The following is a 26,618-nucleotide window of genomic DNA, read 5'->3' on the forward strand; positions in this document are numbered from 1 at the left end:
ATAGTAAGATTTCATTCCTTCTGATGGCTGAGTAATATCCCATTGTATATATACCACATCTTCGTTATCCATTCATCAGTCGACGGACATTTGGGTTCTCGCCATGTTTTGGCTATCGTGGACATTGCTGCTATAAACACTGGGGTGCATGTGCCCCTTCGAATCAGCATTTTTGTATCCTTTACATAAATACCTAGTAGTACAATCGCTGCATCACAGGGTAGTTCTATTTTTAACGTTTTGAGGAACCTCCGTACTGTTTTCAGAGTGGCTGCACCAGTTTGCATTCCCACCAACAGTGCGAGAGGGTTCCCCTTTCTCTGTGTCCTTGCTAACACCTGCTGTTCCCTGTGCTGTTCTGACAGGTGTGAGGTGGTATCTCATTGTGGTTTTGATTTGTATTTCCCCAATGATGAGTGATGTCGAGCATCTTTTCATGTGTCTATAAGCCATTTGTATGTGTTCTTTGCAGAAATGTCTATTCATGTTTTCTGCCCATTTCTTAACTGGATTTTTTATTTTTTGATTGCTAAGTTTGATTAAAGTTCTTTACAGATTTTGGATACTAGCCAGAAGAAAGGATTATTTTTTAAAAAAAGAAAAATATCTTCCTGATCTTCTTTTAAATATAAGGAACTTAAATTTAGGCTGACTTAATCTTTTTAATTTGTAACTCAAGTTACAAGTTCCTACCACTGAAGAAAAGCTCACCTTTAAAGCTTACCTTTAAAACACTCAATATCCTAAATCTACCCTTTAAATCTGTTTGCTTCAATCTAATAAAATGCTTTCAGATTTTATATTAAGGCTGATTCCTAAATTATGATAGGCATGAAAAAGTTTACAAGTATGTTTAGAACACTTTACATTTAAAAAAAATATTAAAAAAAAACAAAGCTCATTATTTTTGATGATGACTCTTAAAATGAAAAAGTCTATCAATTACCTTGCACAACCAAATGCCATGAGTCGATACTTGTTATTTACTGCTACACAAGTTCCATCAACAACATCTTGTGGCCAAACTCCATGAAGCTGCTATAATAAAGAAAAATAATGGTTTTAAAAGTGCTGTCCAAATATACTGTAATCAGTATAATTCTCCTTCAATAAACATACAGTTTCATTCAACAAGTATTCAATAAATGAATGAAATTATTAAGCTTATATGTTATTTTATTTTCACTACAGAAAACAGAATAGATTCAGCTCCACTGTATGTTTTTATTTGTCAAATCAAGGATGTCTTAGATTATAAATTCTAAGGCAAAGGTCATCATGACTATTAGTTTAATAAGCACAAAAACACAACACACTACAATATAGAACTATTTTTGGATGATTGCAACAGTAAACACTACAAGATCCAATTACAGCTCTGTTTAAAATACTATAGATTTTATTTAATTCCCAAATGAGCTATATAATCAATTATCTAAACATGGCATATCTGCTTCCTTTTTTGTAGGAATTTTAATTTTCAATTTTAATAATAAAACTACAAACTATTTTAGATGACAAAAAAATGGTAAAGATAGCACTGAGCATTATTTTCCTGGACCACTGCTTAGATTAAAATTAACTGATTTCTGTAACAACTATTTTCCAGGTGCCCACTATTCACCCAGCACTGCTCTAGGTGCTGAGAATGTGGCAGATATTCAAAAATACCAAAATTCATGCCTTGTATTCTTGCCTTCTATTTGTTAGGAGGCAGTCAAGTTAAAAAAAAAAAAAAATTGTACAGTATACTGAGATTGGTAAATACTATAGAAAAAAATAATAAAGCAATTATAAGAAACAGAGAGTATGGGAGAAGGATACAATATTAAACAGTTCCCCCCATGCAGGTACATTTTGAGGAAAGTACTCAAGGAGATGTAACAAGTACAAAGGCCCTACTCTAGTACCATTTAAGCATGTTCTGAGTACATCAAAGAAGCCTATGCAGATGGAGTGGAAAGCAAGGATGGAAGGAGTAGTAGTAGTAGATGAGGTCACAGATGTAAAAGGAGGCCAAATTTATAGGGCTTTGAAAGCCACTATAAAAACTTCTTTGGCTTTTTCTCTAATTTATATACAGGGAGTCATTGGGGTATCTTTAATTTTTAAAAAGTTTTCCATTATGAATAATACATTAGAGAAGAATACAAAAAACCAAGATTGTAAATCTCAATAATATCACAAAGTGTGGAATTAGCTAGTACTCAGGCCAAGAATTATCAGTATCTAAAAGCCCCCCAACAGTGTCCCTCCTGATCAATATACCCTCACCCTACCACAGAAGTAACCAATATCTAGACTGAATTGGTAATCACTTCCTTCTTTTCCTTTAGACCAAGAACATGCATCCCTATAAACTCTAATTTAGAATGGCCTATGTTTTTATTTTTAATTTTACATAAAATAAAATCATAGCACATATTCTTTTGTGTCTAGGTGCTTTCACTCAGCACATTTGTGAGACCCATCCAAGTCACCACGTACAGCCCTGCTGTTCATGCTCACTGTAGCCTCACATACTGGGCTTAGCTCACTGGGCCTCCGCCTCCCTTGCCTGGTGATTCTTTGTGGTCTTGTTAACTGTCCAGAGCCTTCAAGCACATTTAAAATTTTTTTTCTCCAGCTTTTTTAGTTGTCTTAAGTAGGTTTTGTCCTAATTATCTAGTGCTACTAGATGGTTCTGAGAAGAGGAGTGGCATAATCTGACATATTTTAATACATCTGTTAAATGCATCAAAAATGCCAAACAGAATTTTTACAAAGCACTTAAATAATGTCAAAGCACTTAAATAATGTCTAATATAAATATGTCATTAGTTTATTTCCCAATTACCAGTAATATACATATGTATTCTCCTAATTTGTATTTTCTAACTTATTTAATAATGTTCATCTGCTTTTCATTATTTTTTAGATTCTTAATTTACTGGAAAATTTTCTTTAACCAAATACTAATAAAAAATGATAAAAGCTAAGGGGAGCCTGGGTGGCTCAGTCAGTTAAGTGACTGCCTTCGGCTCAGGTCATGATCCCAGGGAGCTGGGATGGAGTTCTGTATTGGCCTTCTTGCTCAGCAGGGAGCCTGCTTCTCCCTCCAACTGCAGCTACCCCTGTTCGTGCACACTCTCTCTGACAAATAAAATCTTTTTTAAAAAATTACAAAAGCTGATACTCATAAATGAATCACTTTTTTCAGCTCTCGGATTTTTGTTTTCAATAAAAACATTTAAATCCCAAACATAATTACAAATATACCTTGTAAAAAATTAAATTCCTCAAAAGCTTATTTGTATTCTTATATATTAACATGTTACCACAAATGTACTATTTAATACTCTACTATGTGAATAAAGATGATAATGAAAAACAGTTTTAGGAATATTAAAGCTGACACTATGTAGAAAACAATATGCCCTTAAAAATTTAAAATCTGGGGCGCCTGGGTGGCTCAGTTGGTTAAGCGTCTGCCCTCAGCTCAGGTCATGATCTAGGGGTCTTGGGATTCCCTTTCCCTCTGCCTCTTCCCCCGCTTGTCTCTTTCGCTCTCAAATAAAATTTAATTTTTTTTTTTTTTAAAGATTTTATTTATTCATTTTGACAGAGAGAGAGACACAGCGAGAGAGGGAACACAAGCAGGGGGAGTAGGAGAGGGAGAAGCAGGCTTCCCGCTGAGCAGGGAGCCCGATGTGGGGCCCGATCCCAGGACCCTGGAACCATGACCTGAGCCGAAGGCAGATGCTTAACGACTGAGCCACCCAGGTGCCCCTCAAATAAATAAAATTAAAAAAAAAAAAAATCTTTTCCAGTTAAAGACAGTAGACTGAATATGAATATTTAGCTTCTCTGACTCTTAAAGCCCCAACTTTCCTAACAGATTTTTTCAACAGCATAAACTGACAAGGACAACGAATGGGACAGGAGGCAGTATCAGAAAACTGTAAAAGCTAGGTAGCATATGGATGAGCGGAATCTTTAACCTGCATTAAAGAATGTTGAGAAACAGCTAAATTTACATTGTAGGGTGCACAAAAGGCTTGAGGATATAGATTTCTCAGAAAGGTTGGACTAAAAAGAGTAGGACTTTTAGTCTTTCAAAGCCTATTTAAGCATCAGCTGGGTGTGCCCATAATATCTTCCCAATCTGAGCAGCTAAAAAATACCCCACCTTCACTCCAACAGAAAACTGGAGATTTTTCTTTGGAGAAAAACAGAATAAAAAAACCTGGTGGTCTCTGGACCACACTGAGAACATAGATAAGTGAATTCGGACCCTCTAAAATTTAACACTTCCATAATTGAAAACGCAGAATACTGGGCCAGCCAGGTATATATTCTCTGGAAAGAACTGCAGGACTCTCTTCCAATGAGCACTGGATACAGAAAGGAAATAATCTAGTTAGCTCACCCTATGGTGAAGATTAGGGTCAATCAAACCCACCAAAATCCACACAGCTTTCAGTGAATCCAAATTTTAACTTTGGGTCTCTGTCACAGAAACCAAATTCATATATTAACTAATCATATATTAATTAACCATTAACTATGAAAAGCTGTACTAGGAAGATGGGAAGAATATAAGAGTGTGGTAGCAACAGGGAAGGAAATGGTCTCTTCCTGCAGCGGGAAGTCAATAAAAAGCCTAAAAACTGAGGATCAGAGGGGAAGGGAGGGAAAAATTAAACAAGACTAAACCCGAGAGGGAGACAAACCATACAAGACTCTTAATCTCAGGAAACAGACTGAGGGTTGCTGGAGTGGAGGGGGGTGGGAGGGATGGGGTGGCTGGGTGATGGACACTGGGGAGGTATGTGCTATGGTGAGCGCTGTAATTGTGGAAGACCGATGAATCACAGACCTGTACCCCTGAAACAAATAATACATTATATGTTAATAAAAACAAAAATTAAAGAAAACACGGAGAGTACTGAAGATAAATAAAAAAAATAACCAGTAAAGAAAAACAAAGTGGATGCCTCTGAGAATGGAAACTGGGTGTGAAGACAGCAGGAAACAGGGCAGGGAACTATCATTTCTCTTCAACATATCTAATAGAATTGTCTAATTATTTTTAAGTATTATATATATTACTTTGATTTTAAAAATTAGTTAACAATAACCCTAAAATCTTAAGTAAGGAAAGCAGGGGAGGGATTTAACAACAAAAACTAAAATTAATAAATGTAAAATAAAGAAAATAAACATTCCATAGTAAAAGTCTTACCTCTGCAGTAAATCTACTTGACACTGGTGTAATAAATCCAATTTTACCATCATTAAACACAACAGCAAACCCATCAAGTGTGGCACAGTATTCCATGTCTCTGATGTGCACATCTGCAAAACCCAGGAATGAACCTGCTGATGAAAACATAAGTACATGAAATATGAATATAAATATAGTAAATAATGCCATCACATTTTTGTTTGCAAACCCTGTAAGGACAGTTAATAGGGCAAAAATAATGACCTAAGAACAATTAAATCATTCCTTCCTACACACACACACACACACACACACACTCCCTTTGTATAATTAATTCCCAAGTAGAAGAATCAATGTTCACCCACAGCAAATACCTAAGATTATATCAAATATCAAACATCTGGTTCTACCCCATGCAGAAGGTATAACTACCTCTAGAAGACTGCAGATCTACTGAAAAAGGTACTGTGCAAAGATTAATAGCTTTCCTTCCATTTGTCATTCCTTCCCAGTGAATAAGATGAAGAAGTCCGTCAGAAGTAGCAACGAGGAGATCTTCGAGCACGGACTGCAAACTGTAAGGAAATAAGCAATTTAGAACCAATTACCTGTTAAGAGAGCATATTGGGAAAGCAATGAGTATGAATATAATTGCTCTGGAGAATATTCATAGAGAGAGGATCATGAACCGACTTACAAAACTGTCATCTACAACTTAGCTATCTAGTAGGTTCATATAAGTATAATTTAATCTAGAATCAGAAATCTGGAAAAAATAAAAGACTATGGGCAGCCATTGTCACAAACTTGATCAACCAGTTTTCTAAAAACTAGAAACACTGAAACAGCAAATTCGAAGATGGAAGGATAAATGAAAGCTGACAAGAAAGGAAAAAGGCAAAGAACCCATAAAAAGAACAACTTATGAGAGGCTGACAATCTGGAGCCATAAAGCAGAGGTAATAATCCTCTAGCCCTGGCCAACAGAACCTTCTGCGGTGATGGAAATGCTCTGTATCTATATTATCAAACACGGTAACCAGCAACCACACGTGGGGGCTGTACACCTGAAACATGGCTACTGTGACAAAAGAACTGAATTCTCTTTTTTTTTTTCCTTAAGATTTTATTTATTTACTTGACAGAGAGAGAGACAGTGAGAGAGGGAACACAAGCAGGGGGAGTGGGGGAGGGAGAAGCAGGCTCCCCGCCGAGCAGGGAGCCCGATATGGGGCTCGATCCCAGGACCCTGGGATCATGACCTGAGCCGAAGGCAGACGCTTAACGACTGAGCCACCAAGGCGCCCCAAAAGAACTGAATTTTTAACTTTGTTTACTTTTAACTAATTTAAATTTAAGGAACTTCATTTGACTAGAGGCTACTTTATTAGCACGCACAGTTCTAGACCCCAGTATTTCTAGAGCATCACTGAGCCTCACATTGTTCATTCACACAACAAGCATTTATAAAGCCCATGCTCTACGACAGGTAATATGCTCTGCGTTAAAATTAACAAATGATTTTTGAGATTTCGAGGTTAAAAAAAATAGTTTCTCCCTTCAGAAGATGGCTCAGTTGACCTGAGAAGTAATTATGGAGTATGATCACAGCACTTAACCTATTTACAAAGAGATTTAACATATACTTACCTAATGGCAAATAAACGCTCACTTTGCTTACTCTTATGTGCCGGCCCTAAGGCAGTGCTAGTTACATTTGGCACTAAATGCTTGTGGGAGGCAGCAGAAGGGACAAAGGGCAAGAGGAAAGGGGAATCTATGAATGACAGTGCAAAGGTACCCGCACAGAGAAAGAAAAGGAGAACCAGGGGAACCAGTGGAAACTATCAAGAAAGCCAAGGGAGTAAGATGGATTTAAAAGTACTCAAGAGTATCAAATGCTAGGGGCGCCTGAATGGCGGCTCAGTCAGTTAAGCGTCTGCCCTCGGATCAGGTCCTGATCCCAGGGTCCTGGGATCGAGCCCTGCGTTGGGCTCCCTGCTCAGTGGGGAGTCTGCTTCTCCCTCTGCCCCTCACCCCACTTGAGCTCTCTCTCTCAAATAAATAAAATCTTTAAAATATTTAAGAAAGCATCAAATGCTATAAAGAATACAAAGAAGAATGAAAAATGTGGTGTCTATAATATATACTCTCTATTATACACTATTAAGTTTTCTTTCATAGTTAGAAGAGTATATTTCAGAAATATTTTAATCCATAATGGCGGGGGGGGGGGCGATTGTAATGTTTTAATTCTTAAAGTAAACCTTCAATCCTTTATAAGCTGAGTTCAATGACTCATTCCCCAAGGAGTTCAGACAATGAAGAACTGTGTTTTCTTCCCTACTATAAAAATATAAAATATAATATATAATTTTAATATAAAAATATTAAAAAGAATAGAATAATACGTCTTTACCCAGCTCCATTTCTTAAACTTCAGAGTATTTGTAATCAATTGAGTTTACGGAAGGTTCACCTCTGAAGTATTATTCTTCCCCTTCAAATTTACATTTTAGTGTAAAATTTGTATGTAGCATGTAGTGAACAGAATATAAAAAAAATTATGTTTTATATCTGCTGCTACATGTCAAGAGAAGCAATTTACTGGAACAGTCCCTGGTTTACCAGGGATCTTCAGTCAGCAGGAGTCAGCCTAGGTTTTCTCCAACTATATCCTCCTTCTCTCCTGTTCCTAATTCCCTAGAAGAATCACTGCATATGACAGGAACAAGATCAAGGTCACCCTGCAGTAATTTAACTGCCTACTAGGCAAAACTCAGTACTCTTCTGACAAAGTTAATAGAATTCAGAGTCTCTACACTGTCATCTACAGTGCTATGACAAAAAATGACCAGATGTGTGAGGAAACAGGAAAATGTGACCCAGAGTCAAGAGAAAAATCTATCCACATAAACAGGCTCCGTCAATCTTGATGTTGGAATTAAAAGATAATGACTTTAACTATGATAAACATGATAAAGAATCCACAGGAAAAGATAAAATCCCCCTCATTCAACTGAAAGTAAACAAACTCATTAAAAAACAAAGGCTGATATGAGTTGCTAAAATACTGAGTATTTCCATAAAGTTAGCAAACAGGCCTCAGTCCATGCCACGCAAATACGTGCCCTCTGACTGCCAGTGTCACAAAGATCTAACAACTAAAGGATTAACTCTTGGCATAAGGGGATATCAGGATTCTGTACCAATAACTGCTATCACATTTCTTTTCATGCTGCACTGGTTTTTAAGTATTTTGAAAATCAACCCTGAGTATAAAAATACACCAAATATACATAAATATACTCTGAGTTATATCTTCAGAGAGCCTCTCCAATCACTGACTTTGTAGGCTTTTTAACAGATAACTGATATTCCAAAGGTGCCTCCCCACCCCCCTTAATTTAGGATTTTAGAAACATAATAGTAAGATCTTGAAAGCAGATTAGCATTTCTGATTAATCAAATATTCTTTTTTTTTTTTTTTTAAGATTTTTATTTATTTATTTGACAGAGAGAAAGCAAGAGAGGGAACACAAGTATTCTTAATGGGAAATACCTAATTCGTAATTACCAATTCTCAAATATGTAAATATATTTTAATGGCCTAACAAATATTAAATACTATATACTACATAGGGCTTTCCTAAGTGCTGGCGAGGAAGATATGGAATAAACTGTGGTATTTATTAGTATTTATTATGTAGTATTAGAGAAATAGACTAAGAGTTTTAATTATAAATTATATTAGTACTTCTCACCTTTTAAACATTCTCAATCCTCAAATAATCACAAATGTTGGATGCTTACCATTAATCCTATTCTTTCTTCAAGCAAAACCTAAAAGATGGCAAAAGTCTTGCCATATTATGTCTACAACCAACAGTTTAACCATTATCTGTAGTTCCATATGACTTATATCTTTCGTTGTGGGCAGGAAAATAATTGGTTATAAAGTCCAAATATCATGTCTTCTCCCTCAATGCAAGATCACACAGCTTATCTCCAATCACATTTCCAACAAGTACGCATTACAGGTGCTAATAATAATACCGCTCTAAAATGCAATTATTTTTCTCAAGTTCTGAGAAAAACCTTAGAGATTTCCAGTCACCTAAACTTGTATATTAAAAACTAGCACCTGACTAAAACAAACAAACTCACATTTGTACAAGATGTCAGGATTTCTTTTTTTAAAGCCTCTTTTTCTATCCCATCCCCATGAGCCCGACAGCTTGTCAGTGGGTAGAGGTAGAAAGCCATGCTTGCGCAGTGCGTCCACAAACATTCCACATTCCTTATGTACCAAGTTACACTCTTGAATCTGTGCTGAAATTGCACCTGAGGTAAAGAGTAACCTCCCGACCAAAGCGATCGTAACTCGAACTCAATCCTCTGTAACCCTGATCACATTGAAGCAAATAACATTCTTTTTCTTTGAAGAGAATACATAAGGGGCGCCTGGGTGGCTCAGTCGTTAAGCGTCCGCCTTCGGCTCAGGTCATGATCCCAGGGTCCTGGGATCAGGCCCTGCATCGGGCTCCCTGCTCCGCGGGAAGCCTGCTTCTCCCTCTCCCACCCCCCCTGCTTGTGTTCCCTCTCTCACTGTCTCTCTCTGTCAAATAAATAAAATCTTAAAAAAAAAAAAAAGAATACATAAAAAGATGGACTAAACAAGGCAAGACAAGAGCCAACCACTTGCCTACAGTTTTGATATGCACCAGTATTTGTACTGTATTCTAACAAAAGAAATGGTGAAAAAAGGCTTTTCTTAGAACTGTGAATCAGAATTTAAAAACATGGGTATTACATTCATACAGTTCAATATATTCATATACTACATTCATATAATTCAATATTTAATAAGACCACAAAAGTAAAAAGTCTTTTTCCCCAAACCTGTGGCCTAGCCACTTAGTTCTCATGCCGTTTCTTATACATTTTTCCAGAACAATACATATTCTTTTTTTAAGATTTTATTTATTTGACAGAGAGAGAGAGACAGAGAGAGCACGCACAAGCAGGGGGAGTGGCAGGCAGAGGGAGATGCAGACTCCCCGCAGAGCAGGGTCCCGATGCGGAACTCGACCCCAGGGCCCTGGGATCATGACCCGAGCCAAAGGTAGTCGCCTAACCAACTGAGCCACCCAGGCGCCCAGAACAATACATATTCTAACACTACCAGCTCCCTTTTAAAAAGGACTGTCAGCATTATTATATAGAGTACATTTGCTTTTCTCACCTGACAACATATTTGGGAAGTTTTGGGCCCCTGGGTAGCTCAGTCAGTTGGCATCTAACTCTTGATTTTGGCTCAGGTCATGATCTCAATGTGGTTCATTAGATCAAGCCCCATGGGGGGCTCTGCACTGGGCATTGAGCCTGCTTAAGAATCTCTCTCTACCTCTCCCTCTGCCCCTCCACCCCCTTAAAAAATAAAAAGTACCCTCAATTTTTTTTCTACAGATGCATGCTCTTCCCATTGTGTAGAAGTTAAGAAAATTTAAACAGCTCCCTACTGATTGACATTTAGGTAGTTTCTGATCTTTTGTTATTGTAAACAATGAAAAACCCTATAAGCATGTCATTTGAATTATTTGTAGGATTAATTCCTAGAAGAAGAAATGCTGGACAAAGACCATGGGCTTATGCAACTTTGACAGACCTTGCTTAATCAATTTCCAGAGACACTGTATAAATTTACACTCCCACCACCAATGTATAAAGTTCTCCTCATCCTGATCTCCTCCCCAACAGTATGTTACCTAACTGTTCATATGTAGAAGTCATTTAATCTCCTAATAGAGATCTATTATGTAATGTATTAACTGGAATATAGAAAATGAAAACTGTTTATATTCTGTGTCCATTTGTTCTATTGTCTTTTTCTTGCTATAGGAAATCTTTATGTGTTGTGAAAATTGGCCTTTTGTGATACTCACTGGAAGTATATTTCCTTGTTTTCATAGTTTATATTGTCTTTTGATCATACTTATGGTGTTTTTTTCCCAGTTTCTTTTTTTAACTTTTATATAATCTGATTTATCAATGTTTCCTTTCATAAGAATTTGCAGATATTTTGACAGGAATATTTTAATGACTCCTAACAAAATGAATTTTGAATTAGACTACCTCTTTTGCTAGTATTTATCCTTTTTTAAAAGCAAGTGTTATCAATAAAGATAAGAAATGTTGGCCATTTTGATGCATAGAAGGCTGGAATATTACCATTGTAATTTCGTGATTATATATGACTGGGCACAAAAACAGCAAAAGGTTCTTGGAGGTCCAATTTTAACTCTGGATTCAGTTAAAAAGAATTGTTAAAAAAGAAAAAAATACTGTAGTAAAAAACTTTAAGTTAAAAAATACACTTTTAACAAGACTCACACATCATAGACAACTAAAATGTCAAATGCAAAGCAATTAAGGAAATAAAGCCAGGGGCACGTGGGTGGCTCAGTCGTTAAGCGTCTGCCTTCAGCTCAGGTCATGATCCCAGGGTCCTGGGATCAAGCCCCACATCGGGCTCCCTGTTCAGCAGGAAACCTGCTTCTCCTTATCCCACTCCCCCTGCTTATGTTCCCTCTCTTGCTGTGTCTCTCTCTGTCAAATAAATAAATAAAATCTTTAAAGAAAAAAGAAATAAAGCGAATAACATACACATTTTTTCTACCAATGGATATAAAATAATTTTTTGTATTTTGGTATTGCTGGCCTTCTTACCACAAAACATTTATTCATGCTGAGATCAGAAAGTTTAACTTTATTCCAAGTATTCACATTATTTCCCAAAATCTTTGAAGGTTTTGGAAACAAAGACACTTTCTCTTTTCCTCAATTTGCATGATTTTTATCAGTATCATTTCAAGTAACATGCACTATGTTGTATCATTTAAACAATTTCAGATCTTACCAAAAACTATAAATTTCTGAATAAAATTATGGTTGGTATACTCAATTTATAGGCTTTATTAAATAACTGAAGTATAATAATGTACCATCTAAGAATTACTCAAGCATTTAAAGCTAAAAAAAAATTATCCTCAGTGAAAAAAAATGAAATCAACTTTCCTACTGGCCATGTGATTAACCACCTATATTATATATTGTCATCACAAAATGCTAAATTTAATCAAAGTACTATACCTCATGATGGGTGCTTGCAAATCCAGTAGTTTCCTCATTTCTAAATTTAATGCTGGAGCACACTGTTCTTCCTTAAAATGGGGTGTCCCCTTCATTTGTGGACTTCCCCTAAAAAAAATAGCAAATACACAGGATTAAAGAGAAAGATACTGAATTCTCCTCCACTTTGTGACTCATATATACCCAATCAGATAAAGTAAACATAATCAAACTTACAAATCAGGCATTAATCCTTAAGCTTCTCAAATGAAAAACAGACTTAAATTCCATTATAGCAGAGATACCAATTAGATAAACGAGTTTAACCAAGGTTAACTTGTGTTGGGGAAGTGGGAGTTGAGAGAGAAGAGCAAAAGAATCTTAGGGGGAAAAAACAATAAAAACAAATTCTCAAGAGAACCAATAGACATTTTTAAATGACTGATGGCCCTTTCCAAGGTGGACAACTATGGGAGGTACATACCTTTCTACACAGGGCATGTCTGAAGTGATCCAAACCCTCACCTCATCTTACCTTACACCACACCTCATCCTTGATTCCCCTATCCTTCAGGTATGTATCAGAATTAAGGTCAATTCAGGGATGCAATAGGAAATACTTCACATAAACCTTGGTAATAAATAGCAGAATGGCTAAATCAGGTAGCGCCCTCATATTAAATAGCTAACCAAGAGTGTTTATTAGATCAATGGCAACATCACTGAGCCGCCACACACAACCCCTCCAAAGGATTATTCAGTAGTTTTGGAATCCATCTCTACATGGCATGGGACCATTCTTTCTCAATATCTGTGCCAGGGCTTAATGGCTGTTTCTTCTCTTATTATCACCTATCACTTACTCGTGGCAACAATGAGCCTGACATTTCTCCCTCTCCAGTCACCTATACTATTAAAATTAAGTGTCAAGAGTCTAACATGTTCAACAGCTTTTAAGGTTCCTGGCTTTGTGAAAATTATTTTGATACTAGTCTGCTTACTTTCTGGTTTTAGATTATTTTCTATACAGAAGCTTGATGGTACTTTATCTTTTCTGCTACTGCCATGACCTGGAATATCTGACTCCTTCTGTATGCCCAAATGGCTAAACTGGTTAAAGTTACACCGCACAGGTTCATGTTCAATTAACATGCTTGCTGTGAGAGCCGCTAAGGAGGACACCATGAGTTGTTAGTTTACATAACTCATATCTGGACTGCTAATCATACACACACTATAATGAATTTCCTGAGACATTCTTCACGTACATCTAGTTTTAAAGTTATTTTTCAAAGCAATACATATACATAATTTAAACAGTCAAATAGTGCTAGAAAGCTTATGACAAAGGAAAAAACCAGAAGGAGTCTTCTACTGGGACACAACCAGCTTCGGTTCTTTTACCTTTACCTTCTTCTATTTACCCCAATGGTTTTCCACAGTACCTTCACACTGCTTTAGCATCATTATTTAGATATTACCTACTAATTTCCCATTCTCGTTCTCCTTTTTTCCCCCATCCTCCTAACATAATTATACAAAAATGTTTGCACTATGATGATTAAATAATTTTTACTTCAAGAAGTATTAAGTGGGGGTACCTGGGTGGCTCAGTCGTTAAGTGTCTGCCTTCGGCTCAGGTCATGATCCCAGGGTCCTGGGATCGAGCCCCGCATCGGGCTCCCCGCTCGGCGGCAAGCCTGCTTCTCCCTCTCCCCCACCCTCGCTTGTGTTCCTGCTCTCGCTAACTCTCTGTCAAATAAATAAATAAAATCTTTAAAAAAAAAAAAAAGAAGAAGAAGAAGTATTAAGTGATTAGGGGCACCTGGGTGGCTCAGTTAAGCATGTGACTCTTGGTTTTGGCTCAGGTCATGATCTCAGGGTCATGAGACTGAACCCCACGTCCAGCCCCATGCTGGGTGTGGAACCTGCTTGAGATTCTCTCTCTCCCTCCACCCCTCTGCCCCACTCGTGCTCTGTCTCTCTCGCTCCAATCAATCAATCAATAAATAAATGTATGCAGTGATTACATTTCTTTTCTCACATAACTTGTTAATTTTCCTGAAGTTAACTTTACTGCATGCTTTCATTTGCTTAGTTTTCTTTAAACTTACACCAAAGTCTTCTCAGACTCCTTAACAGCTCTGACAAAAACAATATATAATCTGCTATGTGGTCAAACCTGTCACACAACCTATTATTTCCTTTTTCCCCCAGGCATCCCTCCGTGGTGCCCACTGCCCTACTAAGTCTAATGCACAGCTAGCATCCTGACATCTTCCTTTGTCATTTCTTTGCCTCTTTCCTATGAGCCTTTATTTTTATTTTTTTTATTCCTCTTACTTGGGTCACATATTACGGCTTCATAGAAAGGTGTATGTGGTGTAAAGTTATAACTCTCAAGTCTGGTATGTCTTTGACACCTGAATGAGTATTTGGGTATAAAATTTTAGGCTGCACATCCCAACACAAAATGATGCTCATGCAAAGCAATTTGTTACATCAAAAGATTTTACAATCAAAATATGCATCACAAGAAATAAAATATTATGCAGCCAAAAAAAAAAAGGAAATGTGAAAGAACTCTTTCAACTCCTTGGAATGATCTCCAGGATCTCTTGTTGAGTGAGAAAAATTAAGGTGCACAACACTGTATATAATATGCTACATTTGTATGACAGGGAAGGAAATACAAATGTTTAAATGCATGTGCTCATATTTTAAAAATGAAAAGGGTAGCCAAAACTAAAATGAAAATGGTTGTCTCCAATGGAAGACAGAATACAGGGTAAAGAATGCTACATTTTTTTAAACTTTGAGACATGAAAGTATTTCATGTAATAAACCAAATTAAAATTAAAAGCAACAACAAAAACCAATCTCTAAAAACAGAAAATAAACTTAACTGAACATCGAACTAGCAGCACAAATAAGCAAACTTAATTGTGTATTGAGCTAGCAGCACAAATAAGATTTCAAATAGTATTGGTGCACTCTTGGTGGGAAATCTTCTAAGGATAAAAATCCTGAAAGAATCAAACTGTATTCAGTAATAATACTGTTACAATAATAATGGTATTATTTTGGAGTTGCTATATATACAATAGGATATAGCAAATAAGTGATTATGTTTACGTTATTAGGAGCCAAGAATATCAATAAGAGAAAATATACAAATATAAAACTAGAGAAATAAAACTTTAACTTTTCAAATTTTTAAAAATTTTAAAGCTTTTAAAACCTTTAAATTTTAGCTTAATCTTTAATTTGAATTAAAGGTTTCAGTATTAACTCACAATATATTTTTCTCTTTCTAAAATTTACTTTTTATCTCTGTACCCTAAAAAGTCCTAAAAGCAAATACAACCAAATAACAATCAGCATCAAGTCCCAGTTTTCAAAATACCATTTTGCATGGAAAGAAACCAAAGCTCTTTGGAGAGCTGACTTAACTCCAAGACAGGGGCAAGAAATGGTAAGATGAGCCTCGCATCTGAGAGCAAGGATGTCATTTAAATAACACCATTTTTACGGGCTCCCCCACAGGCTAAAGATGTGACAATCTGATCTGAAAGAATGAGTGCAATTGATAAGCACTCAAAAATGTAAAAACCCCTGCATTTACAGCAATACTAAAAACACTCACTAGTTGGTTACCTCTGGAAGTTGTGAGGACACAACTCATTACTGTAACAAAAGGGAAAGAAGCATTCCTTCTGTTTTTCCTGTATGGACTACATTTCAGGATAAACATCAAATAGATAATGAAAGAAAGTTCTTCTTTACATAATGACAGCTACAGAATGCAGAAGGAATGGTAGAATAAAAAAAAAAATCACAATTTTGTTATCCCTATCAAAATAACAAACCCAGGGAATTAATAAAATGAGTAAATGCACACAAAACCATTAGGTAAAAAGTAGAAACTTAAGACATATCCACCAAATGCAACAGATCCTGGTTTGAACAAACCAATTCCTAAAAAGACAGTTTGCATTAAAATGGGGGAAACAACACTAAGTATTTGATGATATTAATAAATTATTTTGTTAGATATAATAATATTGTAGCTTTGTTTCTTTAAAATGTCTACTTGTTACTGATAAAACTATTTAGGGCCGAAATGATACAATATCTGAAATTTGCTTTAAAATAACAAAAGCATCCATGCATAGGGAGAAACAGATACTGGTAACTTCTGAATGTGGGAGATGGGTTCAGGGTTTACCATTATACTGTTCTCTCTAGTGTGTGCTTGACGAATTCCTTAACAAAAGCTCAACCCAATGTATTTCTTTCAGCATTTTAAAGGCTTTCCATCAATGTCTTTTTTTTTTTAATGTTATGTTAATCACCATACATCATTAGTTTTTGAGGTAGTGTTCCATGATTCATTGTTTGCGTATAACACCCAGTGCGCTCCATTCAGTATGTGCCCTCTTTAATACCCATCACCAGGCTAACCCATCCCCCCACCCCCCTCCCCTCCACCAATGTCTTTTAGACTCTAATGTGTGGCTTGGAGTTCGAGGACATTCTTATTCACAGACTATTTTTGATGTTTTTCCTATCTGGAAGTTCTTAGGATTGATGTTCCTTTGATTTCTAGAGAGTTCTAAAATTTCAGAACATACATTTTAATAAGTATGTGAACCTATCACTGTTTGCACAGAGCACCTGCAAGCTGGTCTTTAGTTTGGGTCTGGGAAATTTACGTGTTTATTTCCTTAACATACTAATTCTCCACTTCCGTCATCTTTTTCTGGAACTCCTACTAGGTTAGATATTGGACCTCATATTAAACTCTAATTCTTCCCTTTTTTCTCTCTTACTGGTAGAGTTCCTCAACTGTTTCTTCCAATGCTTCACTGAACTTGAAATTTCTGCTTCTGTCCTTTCCTTCCAGGAACTTTCTCACCCGCCTCCCCTTTCTTCACACAATACCATGTTTCCTCTTTTAGTTAAGCACCTGTCTGAGGTTGTGAATTATCATTCCCTCAAAGTGGCTTTGTTTCCTGCCTTGTCTACTTCCTTTGAGCTTCCTTCTTCCTGTTGTGTGTCTCTTTTTTTACACTGGAAGCTTTCCTAAGATGACCAACAATCAACCCCTGGCTGTTCATTCATGTTGAACAGGTTAACAAGAAAGAGCCAATCATAAGCTCTGTGTGGTCAAGCTGGGCTTGTCAACTGGTCGTGGCCAGCTGGCATTTTTCTTGAGGTCTTCCAAATAGCAGAGCCTGTTGGGTCATTTTTCTGGAGTGGTTTAATTTCCCCAGGAAGGATCCCTCCATCCTGCCCGGGATATCTAAGCATGGAAGCTGAAGTCTAGAGCCAAGCAAGAGAAGAAAGCTTGACATCCTACTGTTCAGTATGACAACTTTCATCTAATCCCCACCTTTAGTTTAGCATCTCATCCTTGCCCTACTGCATCTGGAATCCCTCTGGCTTAATTAAACAATATATTTTCTGTCACCTGTGATGCAGAAACATAAAACTCCTTATTCCTTATTCAGGTTTTTAAACCAACCTCCCTGTTTATGGCCCCTGGCTTGCTCCTATGTTCTATAGTACTACTACATCTAATTCCTGGGTCTTTCCATGGTTTTGCAGATCAAACGAGTTGCTTTTCTTTTTCTTCTTTTTTGTATCGTTCAAATTGAAGTACAGTGTTACATTAGTTTCAGGTATACGTTAGTTTCAGGTGTACAAAACAGTGATTTGATAAGTATATACATTATGCTGTGCTCACCCCAAGTGTAGTTACCATCTGTCACCATGCAGTGATATCTCAATGCCAATGACTATATTCCCTATGCTGTGCCTTTTATCCCTATGGCCTATTCACTCCATAAATGGAAGGCTGTATCTCCCACTCCTCTTCACCCATTTTGCCCGCCCACCTTCCCCACCCCCCATCCCTTGGTACCCATTAGTTTATTCTCCATATTTATGGGACCCAAACAAGTTGCTTTTTATCAGTATCATGTAATTAACCTTTGGCTCTTGGGTTTCATGTTCTTCCTTATCCAATTTTTAGCCCAAGGGTTAAAGATGCCTCTAACTTTCATTAAAGAGGGAAACAGTATTTCAACTTTGGTTATTTTCAGAAAGAAGGATGAAAAAAAAACCTTATCACCATCTTCAAACTGGAAGCCCTCTATTTCCCTTCATATAAATACTCTCATTTATTAGAGAGCTACAGTATTATAAGAATTTTAAACAAATTTAAGCAAATCCTGACTCCTCAATGACTCCCATTATAAAACTAGAAATAAATTTCACATGGAAGTTTCCATCTCTTCTTCCAAATATAATAAAATTTAGTAAAATGTTAAGAATTACACTAATAGGGGTGCCAGGGTGGCTCAGTCGGTTAAACGTCTGCCTACGGCTCAGGTCACGATCCCAGAGTCCTGGGATCGAGCCCCGCGTCAGGCTCCCTGCTTGGCTGGGAGCCTGCTTCTCCCTCTCCCTCTGCACCCCCTCACCCTGCTTGTGATCTGTGTCAAATAAATAAATAAAAGCTTTAAGGAAAAAAAATTACATTTATAAAAAAATCTAACTTTGATAGAAATTATTATAGTTCAACAATACTTTGAGAGTATAGTATCAGACTTTTGGAAGGCAATCATGGAAGATGAGACTGGAAAGATAAAACCAGGTTATAAAGAGCACTGAATGTCAGGAAATATAGGAATAAATTGAGCATTTACTAAGTATGAGTATACAGAATGTTCTGCACATATTATCTCAACTGAATGTTTATAATCCCTTGAGACAGGCATTAGTTTCCCCCTTTTTCCAGAAAAGAAACTAAAGCTTAGAAATATTAAGAATTTTGCTCATGGTCACAGAGCCAGTAAGTGAAGGAACTGACATGTGAGCCTGTGGCTTCAACTCCAGATCCTAGGCCACTGAAAACTACTAGAGAGTTAAGGAGACTAACAATAACATCATCTGCAGAAAGAAATGGACTGGGAATGGAATGGAGAGAGGGAGTAGCATCTGTAGATTAATTAGGAGACTGTCGATAAGACTACATGAGGGGGGCACCTGGGTGGCTCAGTCGTTGAGCGTCTGCCTTCGGCTCAGCTCATGATCCCAGGGCCCTGGGATCGAGCCCCACATCGGGCTCCCTGCTCAGCGGGAAGCCTGCTTCTCCCTCTCCCACTCCCCCTGCTTGTGTTCCCTCTCTCACTGTGTCTCTCTCTGTCAAATAAATAAAATCTTTAAAAAAAAAAAAAAAAAAAGACTACATGAGGGAGGCCTGGGTTTGGACAGTGCCAGTAGAAATGTCTTTTCAGACCACTTTATCCCAGTCGTTTTTGAAAGGAGATAAGAAAAGCATACTGAGAATTATAGTTCCTGCTTAGTAACAGAGGCTTGTCAGAGACAGACAGGTACAATCACCCTGTATACACACCTGGCTGTCATTCAAGCTATTGACAAACAATATATTCTTTACTCCTGGGCACAGAGAACTGTGCTTTCCTGCCCACTTAAAATTAGGTTTGGTCATGTGACTGACTTTGACCTATAAATCACAAGGGGAAATTACTTGTGTCACTTCTGGGCAGACACTTTAAGAGCCAAAATTGGTACACAATGCTGTTTTATCCTCTACCATAGGGGACATGGCCTATGTCAATTCATACAGTATACTACATCAAATAACTAACAGCTATGACTGTGGTTCAGTAAAACTCAAAGTAATAGTTCTTGATTACTATTCGTGTGTGATTTTATTAACTATGTAGTCTGAGGAGGAGAAAGAAAAAGGAATGAGGAAAAATGAGCACAGTTTAAGAGACTTGTGGGACACTACAGTCCAGACCAACAAAGGTATAAAGACAGTCCCAAAGGCAAGGCAAGAGAAAGGAGCAGGAAGAGTATCTGAACAAATAATGGTTGAAAAACAAAACAAACAGAAAAAGATAAAAATCTAACCACCCAGTAAGTTCAGAAAACTCCAAGTAGAATTTAAAAAGATCCATACATTATATTCAAAATACTGAGAGACAAAGAGAATCTTGAGGGCAGCAAGAAAAGTGAGTCATCATACACAACAAGGGATCCTCAGTAAGATTAGCAGCCAATTTCTCATCAAAAACCATGGAGGCCAGAGGCAGTGGGATGACATACCTCAAGTGCTGAGAGGAAAAAAAGTCAACCAAAAATTCTATACCCAGAAAAATTATCCTTCAAAATAAAAGAGAAATTAAGAGATTTCCAAATACAGAAAGTTGAGGAATTTGTTGCAAGTAGACCTTAACTACAAGAAACCATAAAAGGAGTCTTTAAGGCAGAAATGGAAGGGCACTAAACAATAATCCAAAGCCACATGAAAAAATAAAGAACAACAATAAAGGTAGTTAAACAGGTAAATATAAAGCCATCAGTGCTATATTTTTGCTTCAGAAATCTACCTTTTTACCTACATAATTTAAAAGACCAATGCATAAAATAATAATTATAAATCTATGTTATGGGCATACAATGTATGAAGATATAATGTGTGACAAGAACATTAAAGGGGAGGGATGGATATGTACAGGAGCATACTTTTTATATACTATTGAAGCTAAATTATTGTAAATGCAATTCAGGTTGTTGAGTGTAAGATGTCGACTGTACTCCCCGAGGTAACCACTAATAACTAAAACACACACAGAAAATGAAATGGTAAAGGAACCAAATGGTACAGCACAAAATATCAAACACAAGAGAAGACAGTAATGGAGGAACTGAGTAACAAAAAACATATAATACACAGAAAACAAATAGCAAAATGGCATTAAGCCCTTATCAGTAATTCCTTTAAATATCACTGGGTTAAACACTCTAATTAAAAGGCAAACACTGTCAGAATGTTGTTTAAAAAAAAAAGAACAACATGATTCCATTTCTAAGTTTTCTATAAAAGACTTACTTTAGATCCTAAGACACAAATAGTTTGAAAGTGAAAGGATGGAAAAAGACATTTCAAACAAATAGCAACTAAACAGAGCAGGGTGTTTACAGTAAGACCTGACAAAATATTTTCAATCAAAAATTGTTACAAGAGACAAGGACATTACAGACAAGCCTCAACTTACAATGACTTGACTTACATTTTTCCACCTTCACAACAAAGTGAAAATGATACACATTCAGTAGAGACCATATTTCGAATTTTGATCTTTTTCTGGGCTAGGGATATGCAGCATGATAATAGTCTTGTGATGCTGGGCGGCAGGAGCAGCAAGCCACGGCCCCCCATCAGCCGAGCGATCACAAGCGTAAATGATCTCTACACTTACAGAAACTCTATACCCATACAATCATCCAGTTTTTCACTTTCAGTACAGTATTCAATAAATTACATGAGCTATTCAACACTTTATTATAAAACAGGCTCTGTATTAGATGATTTTGGCCAATTGTAGGCTAATCTGAGTGTTCAGAACACCAAGGTAGGATAGGCTAAGCTATAATGTTTGGAAAATTAGGTATACTAAACGCATTTTCAAACTTAGAGTATTTTCAATTTGTAGTGGATTTACTGAGATAAAAATCCCATCATAAATCAAGTAAGATCTGTATATGGTAATAAAAGGGTTGATTCAGCAAAAAGGTATCATAATTACAAACAGATACAGATATAACAATAGAGCCCAAAACATGTAAAGGGAATACTGACCAGACTGAAGGAAGAAACAGTTCTACAATAACAGTGGGAAATTTCAATATCCCACTTTTGGGTGCCTGGGTGACTCAGTGGGTTGGGCATCTGCCTTCAGCTCAGGTCCTGATCTCTGGGTCCTGGTATTGAGCCCCGCGTCAGGCTCCCTGCTCGGCGGGGAGTCTGCTTCTCCCTCTCCTCCCTACGTGTGCTGTCACTCTCTCTCAAATGAGTAATTAATATATTTTTTAAAAATCCCACTTTCAATAATGGATAGAACCTGACAGAGATCAGAAGGGAAACAGAGAATCTAAACACTATAAACCACTCAGACCTTAGACTCATACAAATATTCCACCCAGCAGCAGCAGAATACATGTTCTTTCTCAAATGCACATGAACATTCTCCAGGACAGAACATATATTCAGCCACAAAAATGTCTCAATAAATTTAAAAACACTGAAATTATACAAAGTATCTTCTCTGACTACAACTTAGTGAAAGTAGACATCAATAACAAAAGGCAAACTAGAAAATTCACCAACATGTGGAAATTAAACAACACCTCTTAAACAACCAGTAAGTCAAAGAAAAAAACCAAAAGGGAGATTAGAAAATACTTTGAGACTAATGAAAATGAAAACACAACACCAGGGATGCAGTAAGCACAGTGCTTAGAGGAAAATCTAGAGCTAAAATGCTTACATTAAAGAAGAAGATCTCAAATCTATAACCTAATTTTACATGTTAAGGAACTAGAAAAAGAAGAGCAAACTACACTCAAAACCAGCAGAAGAAAGGATATAATAAAGACTGGAGTAGATATAAACAAAACAGAGAATAGAAAAACAAAAGAAAATAAAATCAGTGAAAGCAAATTAGTTCTTTGAAAATATTAATAAAGTTGAAAAAACTAAGGAAAAAAAAGAAGGCTCAACTCACTAAAATCAGAAATTGAAGTGGGGACATTACTAGTGAATTTGTGGAGAAATAAAATAGATTATAAGAGAATCCACATATTTAGTGAACTTAAGTCCCCAACTTCTCTGGGCATAAATTATCTTAAATATTTAAAGGCAGATTATGTTTAATAATTCAGAAGGCAACCTTAACAACAATAACAACTGCAACTTATTAAGAACATACTAACTCATTTTTCTCTTTCTATAAACACACAAAAGGATAAAAAGTGACTGGAAAAGCAGCTTTTCCAAAGTCATTGTTAGTGACAAGCAGAAACAGACCAGAACTCAGTATCTCTAATTTCAAATGAAATCTCTTCTCCATCTCTCTAAACTGCTGTGTATTTATCTGAGGTAGTTACCATCAAGTGCAATCATTTAAAAAGCAGGAAAAATGAAATCAAGCCAGTTCTAGAGTTTTGTTTTACTAATACATTTTTCATGAATTAAAAGTTTCCCAGCTTTCATTCTAATGAATGCAAGGCATTCGTGTCAACACGTGGTCTCCAAAAGGCAATAAAAAATGAAATGCTTCCATAGGGAAGGTCAATTAATCAAACGTCCCACAGCCTTGAGGAGGAAGCAGTCTCCCATGAAACTGACAAAAATCAAAACTCAAACTACAGTACTCAGAAATTTGTCACAAAAATTACAGGAAGTCTTTAAAGAAAAAAAAAACACCTTTATGTCAAGTAGGCTTTGGAGGGCTAAATAAAGTGATACTAAAAACTGTCACTACACAGTTTAAATTCGATAGGCATTTATTTCAACAAACTCTATTATGCAGGAGATCTCAAATACTTTCAGTGCCAGCCAAAGAAAATAACAATGTGGTACACAACCTGATGGATTTGGGAGATGGAGGGGATGGACAGGAACTTCAAGAGTACAGCTAATTATATTGTATTTCTCCTATCAATGTTAACTTACCTAAGTCTGATCTTTCCTTCCAAGTATAGTTCAAATCCTAAATACAAAACTTCCCCTGACAACCTAGCACTTTCCCCTAATGCTACTACCAATTTTGAGGACATTCATTCACTTGGCATTTGCTGCTTTATATCGCCATTATCTCTCAATAGTTTTCTCTTCAGTTGCATCTTATACCTCTCTAGCACCCTGTACAAATAATAATAGGAGGCATAAAACAAGTGTTTGATAATAACAATGAAGAAGAATCTCATTCCAGATTTTCAAATCTTTTTTTTCCCTTATTTGAGGTATAATTGACATAGAATCTGTGTAAGTTTAAGACACAAAACATAATAATTTGATATACATATTATTAAGCAATTACCATAACAACATTAGTCAACATATCCATCACTTTGTGATGACAACTTGTAAGATATGCTCCCTTAGCAACTCAGCTTTTTGAATCTTAAAAAGATTTTGGAATGTGCTACACTTACTCTAGTAAGCTCTGGCAATCCTAGATGAATTCTGGGACCAAGAGGCTTTGGTTCTCCAATTATAGTTATGGAAAGGCTCAGAAAGGTTTCTTTCCTCACACTCCATACCTCATGTGTCATCATTTGTAGTCCACACAAGATTTACTAGAATATCAATAATCAAAGTATTTCTGGATGAAATAAAATAATGGTATCTGGATGTGGTAAAACACATTCCAATGAAAAAAGATGCAAAACTGTTCAAGTTGACTGATGGGCTGGTGGCCACTTTATTATTATACTAAGAGAGGAACTAGTACCAAAGTAGCCCTACAGAAACAATTAAAAAACTGGACAAAATAGAGGCAACAACTATGCTGAGACACTGGATAACAGGAAGCACAAGACTGTGAAGAAAAACAAAAAAATTTTTCTGACAGAAGTCATTTTCCAGACTTCCATGTAGGGCAGGAGAACCCAAACACCGTATGACAGCCTTGTTACATTCAGGGAAGTAGAAGCAGCCATTTGTGGAAAAGAGTACCAGAGGCAGAAGATCCAGAGAAAGTCTGGAGTCTTTGTAAACACTAAGCTGTGTAAATATATGGTGAGACCCCCACACTGCCTGCCGAAGAATAACTGTCAGGGTTTGGGGCTGCAAAGCTCATACAGGGCTGGGAGCCATTCCAGTTCTGACCAGAGAGACAAGAGACCTTGTTAAGGGCTAGGACATTCTGTGGACAGCTCAGAATGGCTCAGCTAAGCTAGAGTAAAGGTTGAACCCACCTTAAAAACACACAAACAAGCCTCAAAAGGATTAAGGAGATCTACAACTTAGTTGCCATTCAAAATAATCTCAACATTCCCTAAAGGAAAAGAAGAAAACTCAGACACTCAATAATGTCACACAATTTCCATCATCCAATCTAAAATCACCAGACATGTGATATGACCCAGCAATTCTACTCCAAGGTATTCATTTACCCAAAAGATAAAAAGCTAACTGCAGAGCAAACTGGGATTGGAATCTAAAAAGGCAGATAAGGTTCACAATTTCACTTTTCTTTTTTTTTTTTTTATATTTTATTTATTTGACAGAGAGAGAGATAGCGAGAGCAGGAACACAAGCAAGGGGAGTGGGAGAGGGAGAAGCAGGCCTCCTGCGGAGCAGGAAGCCTGATGCAGGGCCCGATCCCAGGACCCTGGGATCATGACCTGAGCTGAAGGCAGACGCTTAACAACTGAGCCACCCAGGCACCCCACAATTTCACTTTTCATTGTTTCTTTATTTTCATAAGCACACAGTCATGGATTACCAGCGTAAATTTTTTTTAACTGCTATGGGACTGTACATGAGGGATCAGCTTTTTCTTGGGTACAAGGGAGAATAAGCGAGTTGAGAGAAAAGTTTTATATGTTAAGATGTTTGCCTTCAGCTTCTCAACTACCTCATAGATCTTTGTTATGTAAAACACACAGTTGGGGAGGCACACCAAGAAAACAAATAGCAAATGAACAGAGACATTACACAGGAACTGTGGTTTCAGTGTGCTAAGGTAAGGGAAAAGTAGGTTCTAAATGCCAGGTCAGAGCGTGGCCGTCATTTTGTGGTGACTGGAGAGCAACAAACGTTTATAAGGGATTAATATTCCAAATATGTAGAGAATTCCTAAAACTCAACAACAAAAACCAAACAACCTGATTCAATAAAGGACTCCAACAGAGAGAAAATACTCAATATCACTAATCATTAGGGAACTACAAATCAAAACTAAAAACAAACAAAAACAGAAAGTAAGTGTTGGCAAGGATGTGTAGGAATTAGAACCCTTGTGCTCTGTTGGGAATGTGAAAAGATACAAACACTGAGAAAAATGTTACAGCAGTTCCTCAAAAAATTAAAAATAGAATTACCATATAATACAGCAATTCTACTCTGGGGTATAAACCCAAATAAAATGAAATCCGGGTCTCAAAGACACATGTGAACACACATATTCATAGCAGCATTATTCACAACAGATAAAATATGGAAACAATCCAAATGTCCATCAACAGAGGAATAAATAAGCAAAATGTGGTACAGACATACTTCAGAGATAGTGCAGCTTCAGTTCCAGACCACCACAACAAGCAAATTTTGCAAGAAGCAAGTCAGATGAATTTTTTGGTGTTCCAATGCATATAAAACTTGTATTTACACTATACTGCGTTTTTTTAGGTATGCAATAGCATTATGTTCAAAAATACAATGTACATACCTTAA

The 26,618-nt window shown here is 36.7% G+C and overlaps 1 protein-coding gene across 1 annotated transcript in view; it reads right to left on the minus strand.

The window, feature by feature from the left end:
• Positions 1–26,618, minus strand: part of RIC1 (RIC1 homolog, RAB6A GEF complex partner 1) — a 163,879-nt gene that overhangs the window by 52,010 nt on the left and 85,251 nt on the right. The window contains exons 4-7 of the mRNA XM_032427481.1: positions 12,359–12,466; positions 5,639–5,781; positions 5,225–5,361; positions 947–1,038 (exon numbers count right to left, since the gene is read on the minus strand). Of these exons, the coding sequence (XP_032283372.1) occupies positions 947–1,038; positions 5,225–5,361; positions 5,639–5,781; positions 12,359–12,466 (480 nt within the window). The remainder of the gene's footprint in view (positions 1–946; positions 1,039–5,224; positions 5,362–5,638; positions 5,782–12,358; positions 12,467–26,618) is intronic.

Source organism: Phoca vitulina, unplaced genomic scaffold, assembly GCF_004348235.1.
Source record: "Phoca vitulina isolate PV1807 unplaced genomic scaffold, GSC_HSeal_1.0 scaffold37, whole genome shotgun sequence".
Classification (NCBI taxonomy): domain Eukaryota; kingdom Metazoa; phylum Chordata; class Mammalia; order Carnivora; family Phocidae; genus Phoca; species Phoca vitulina.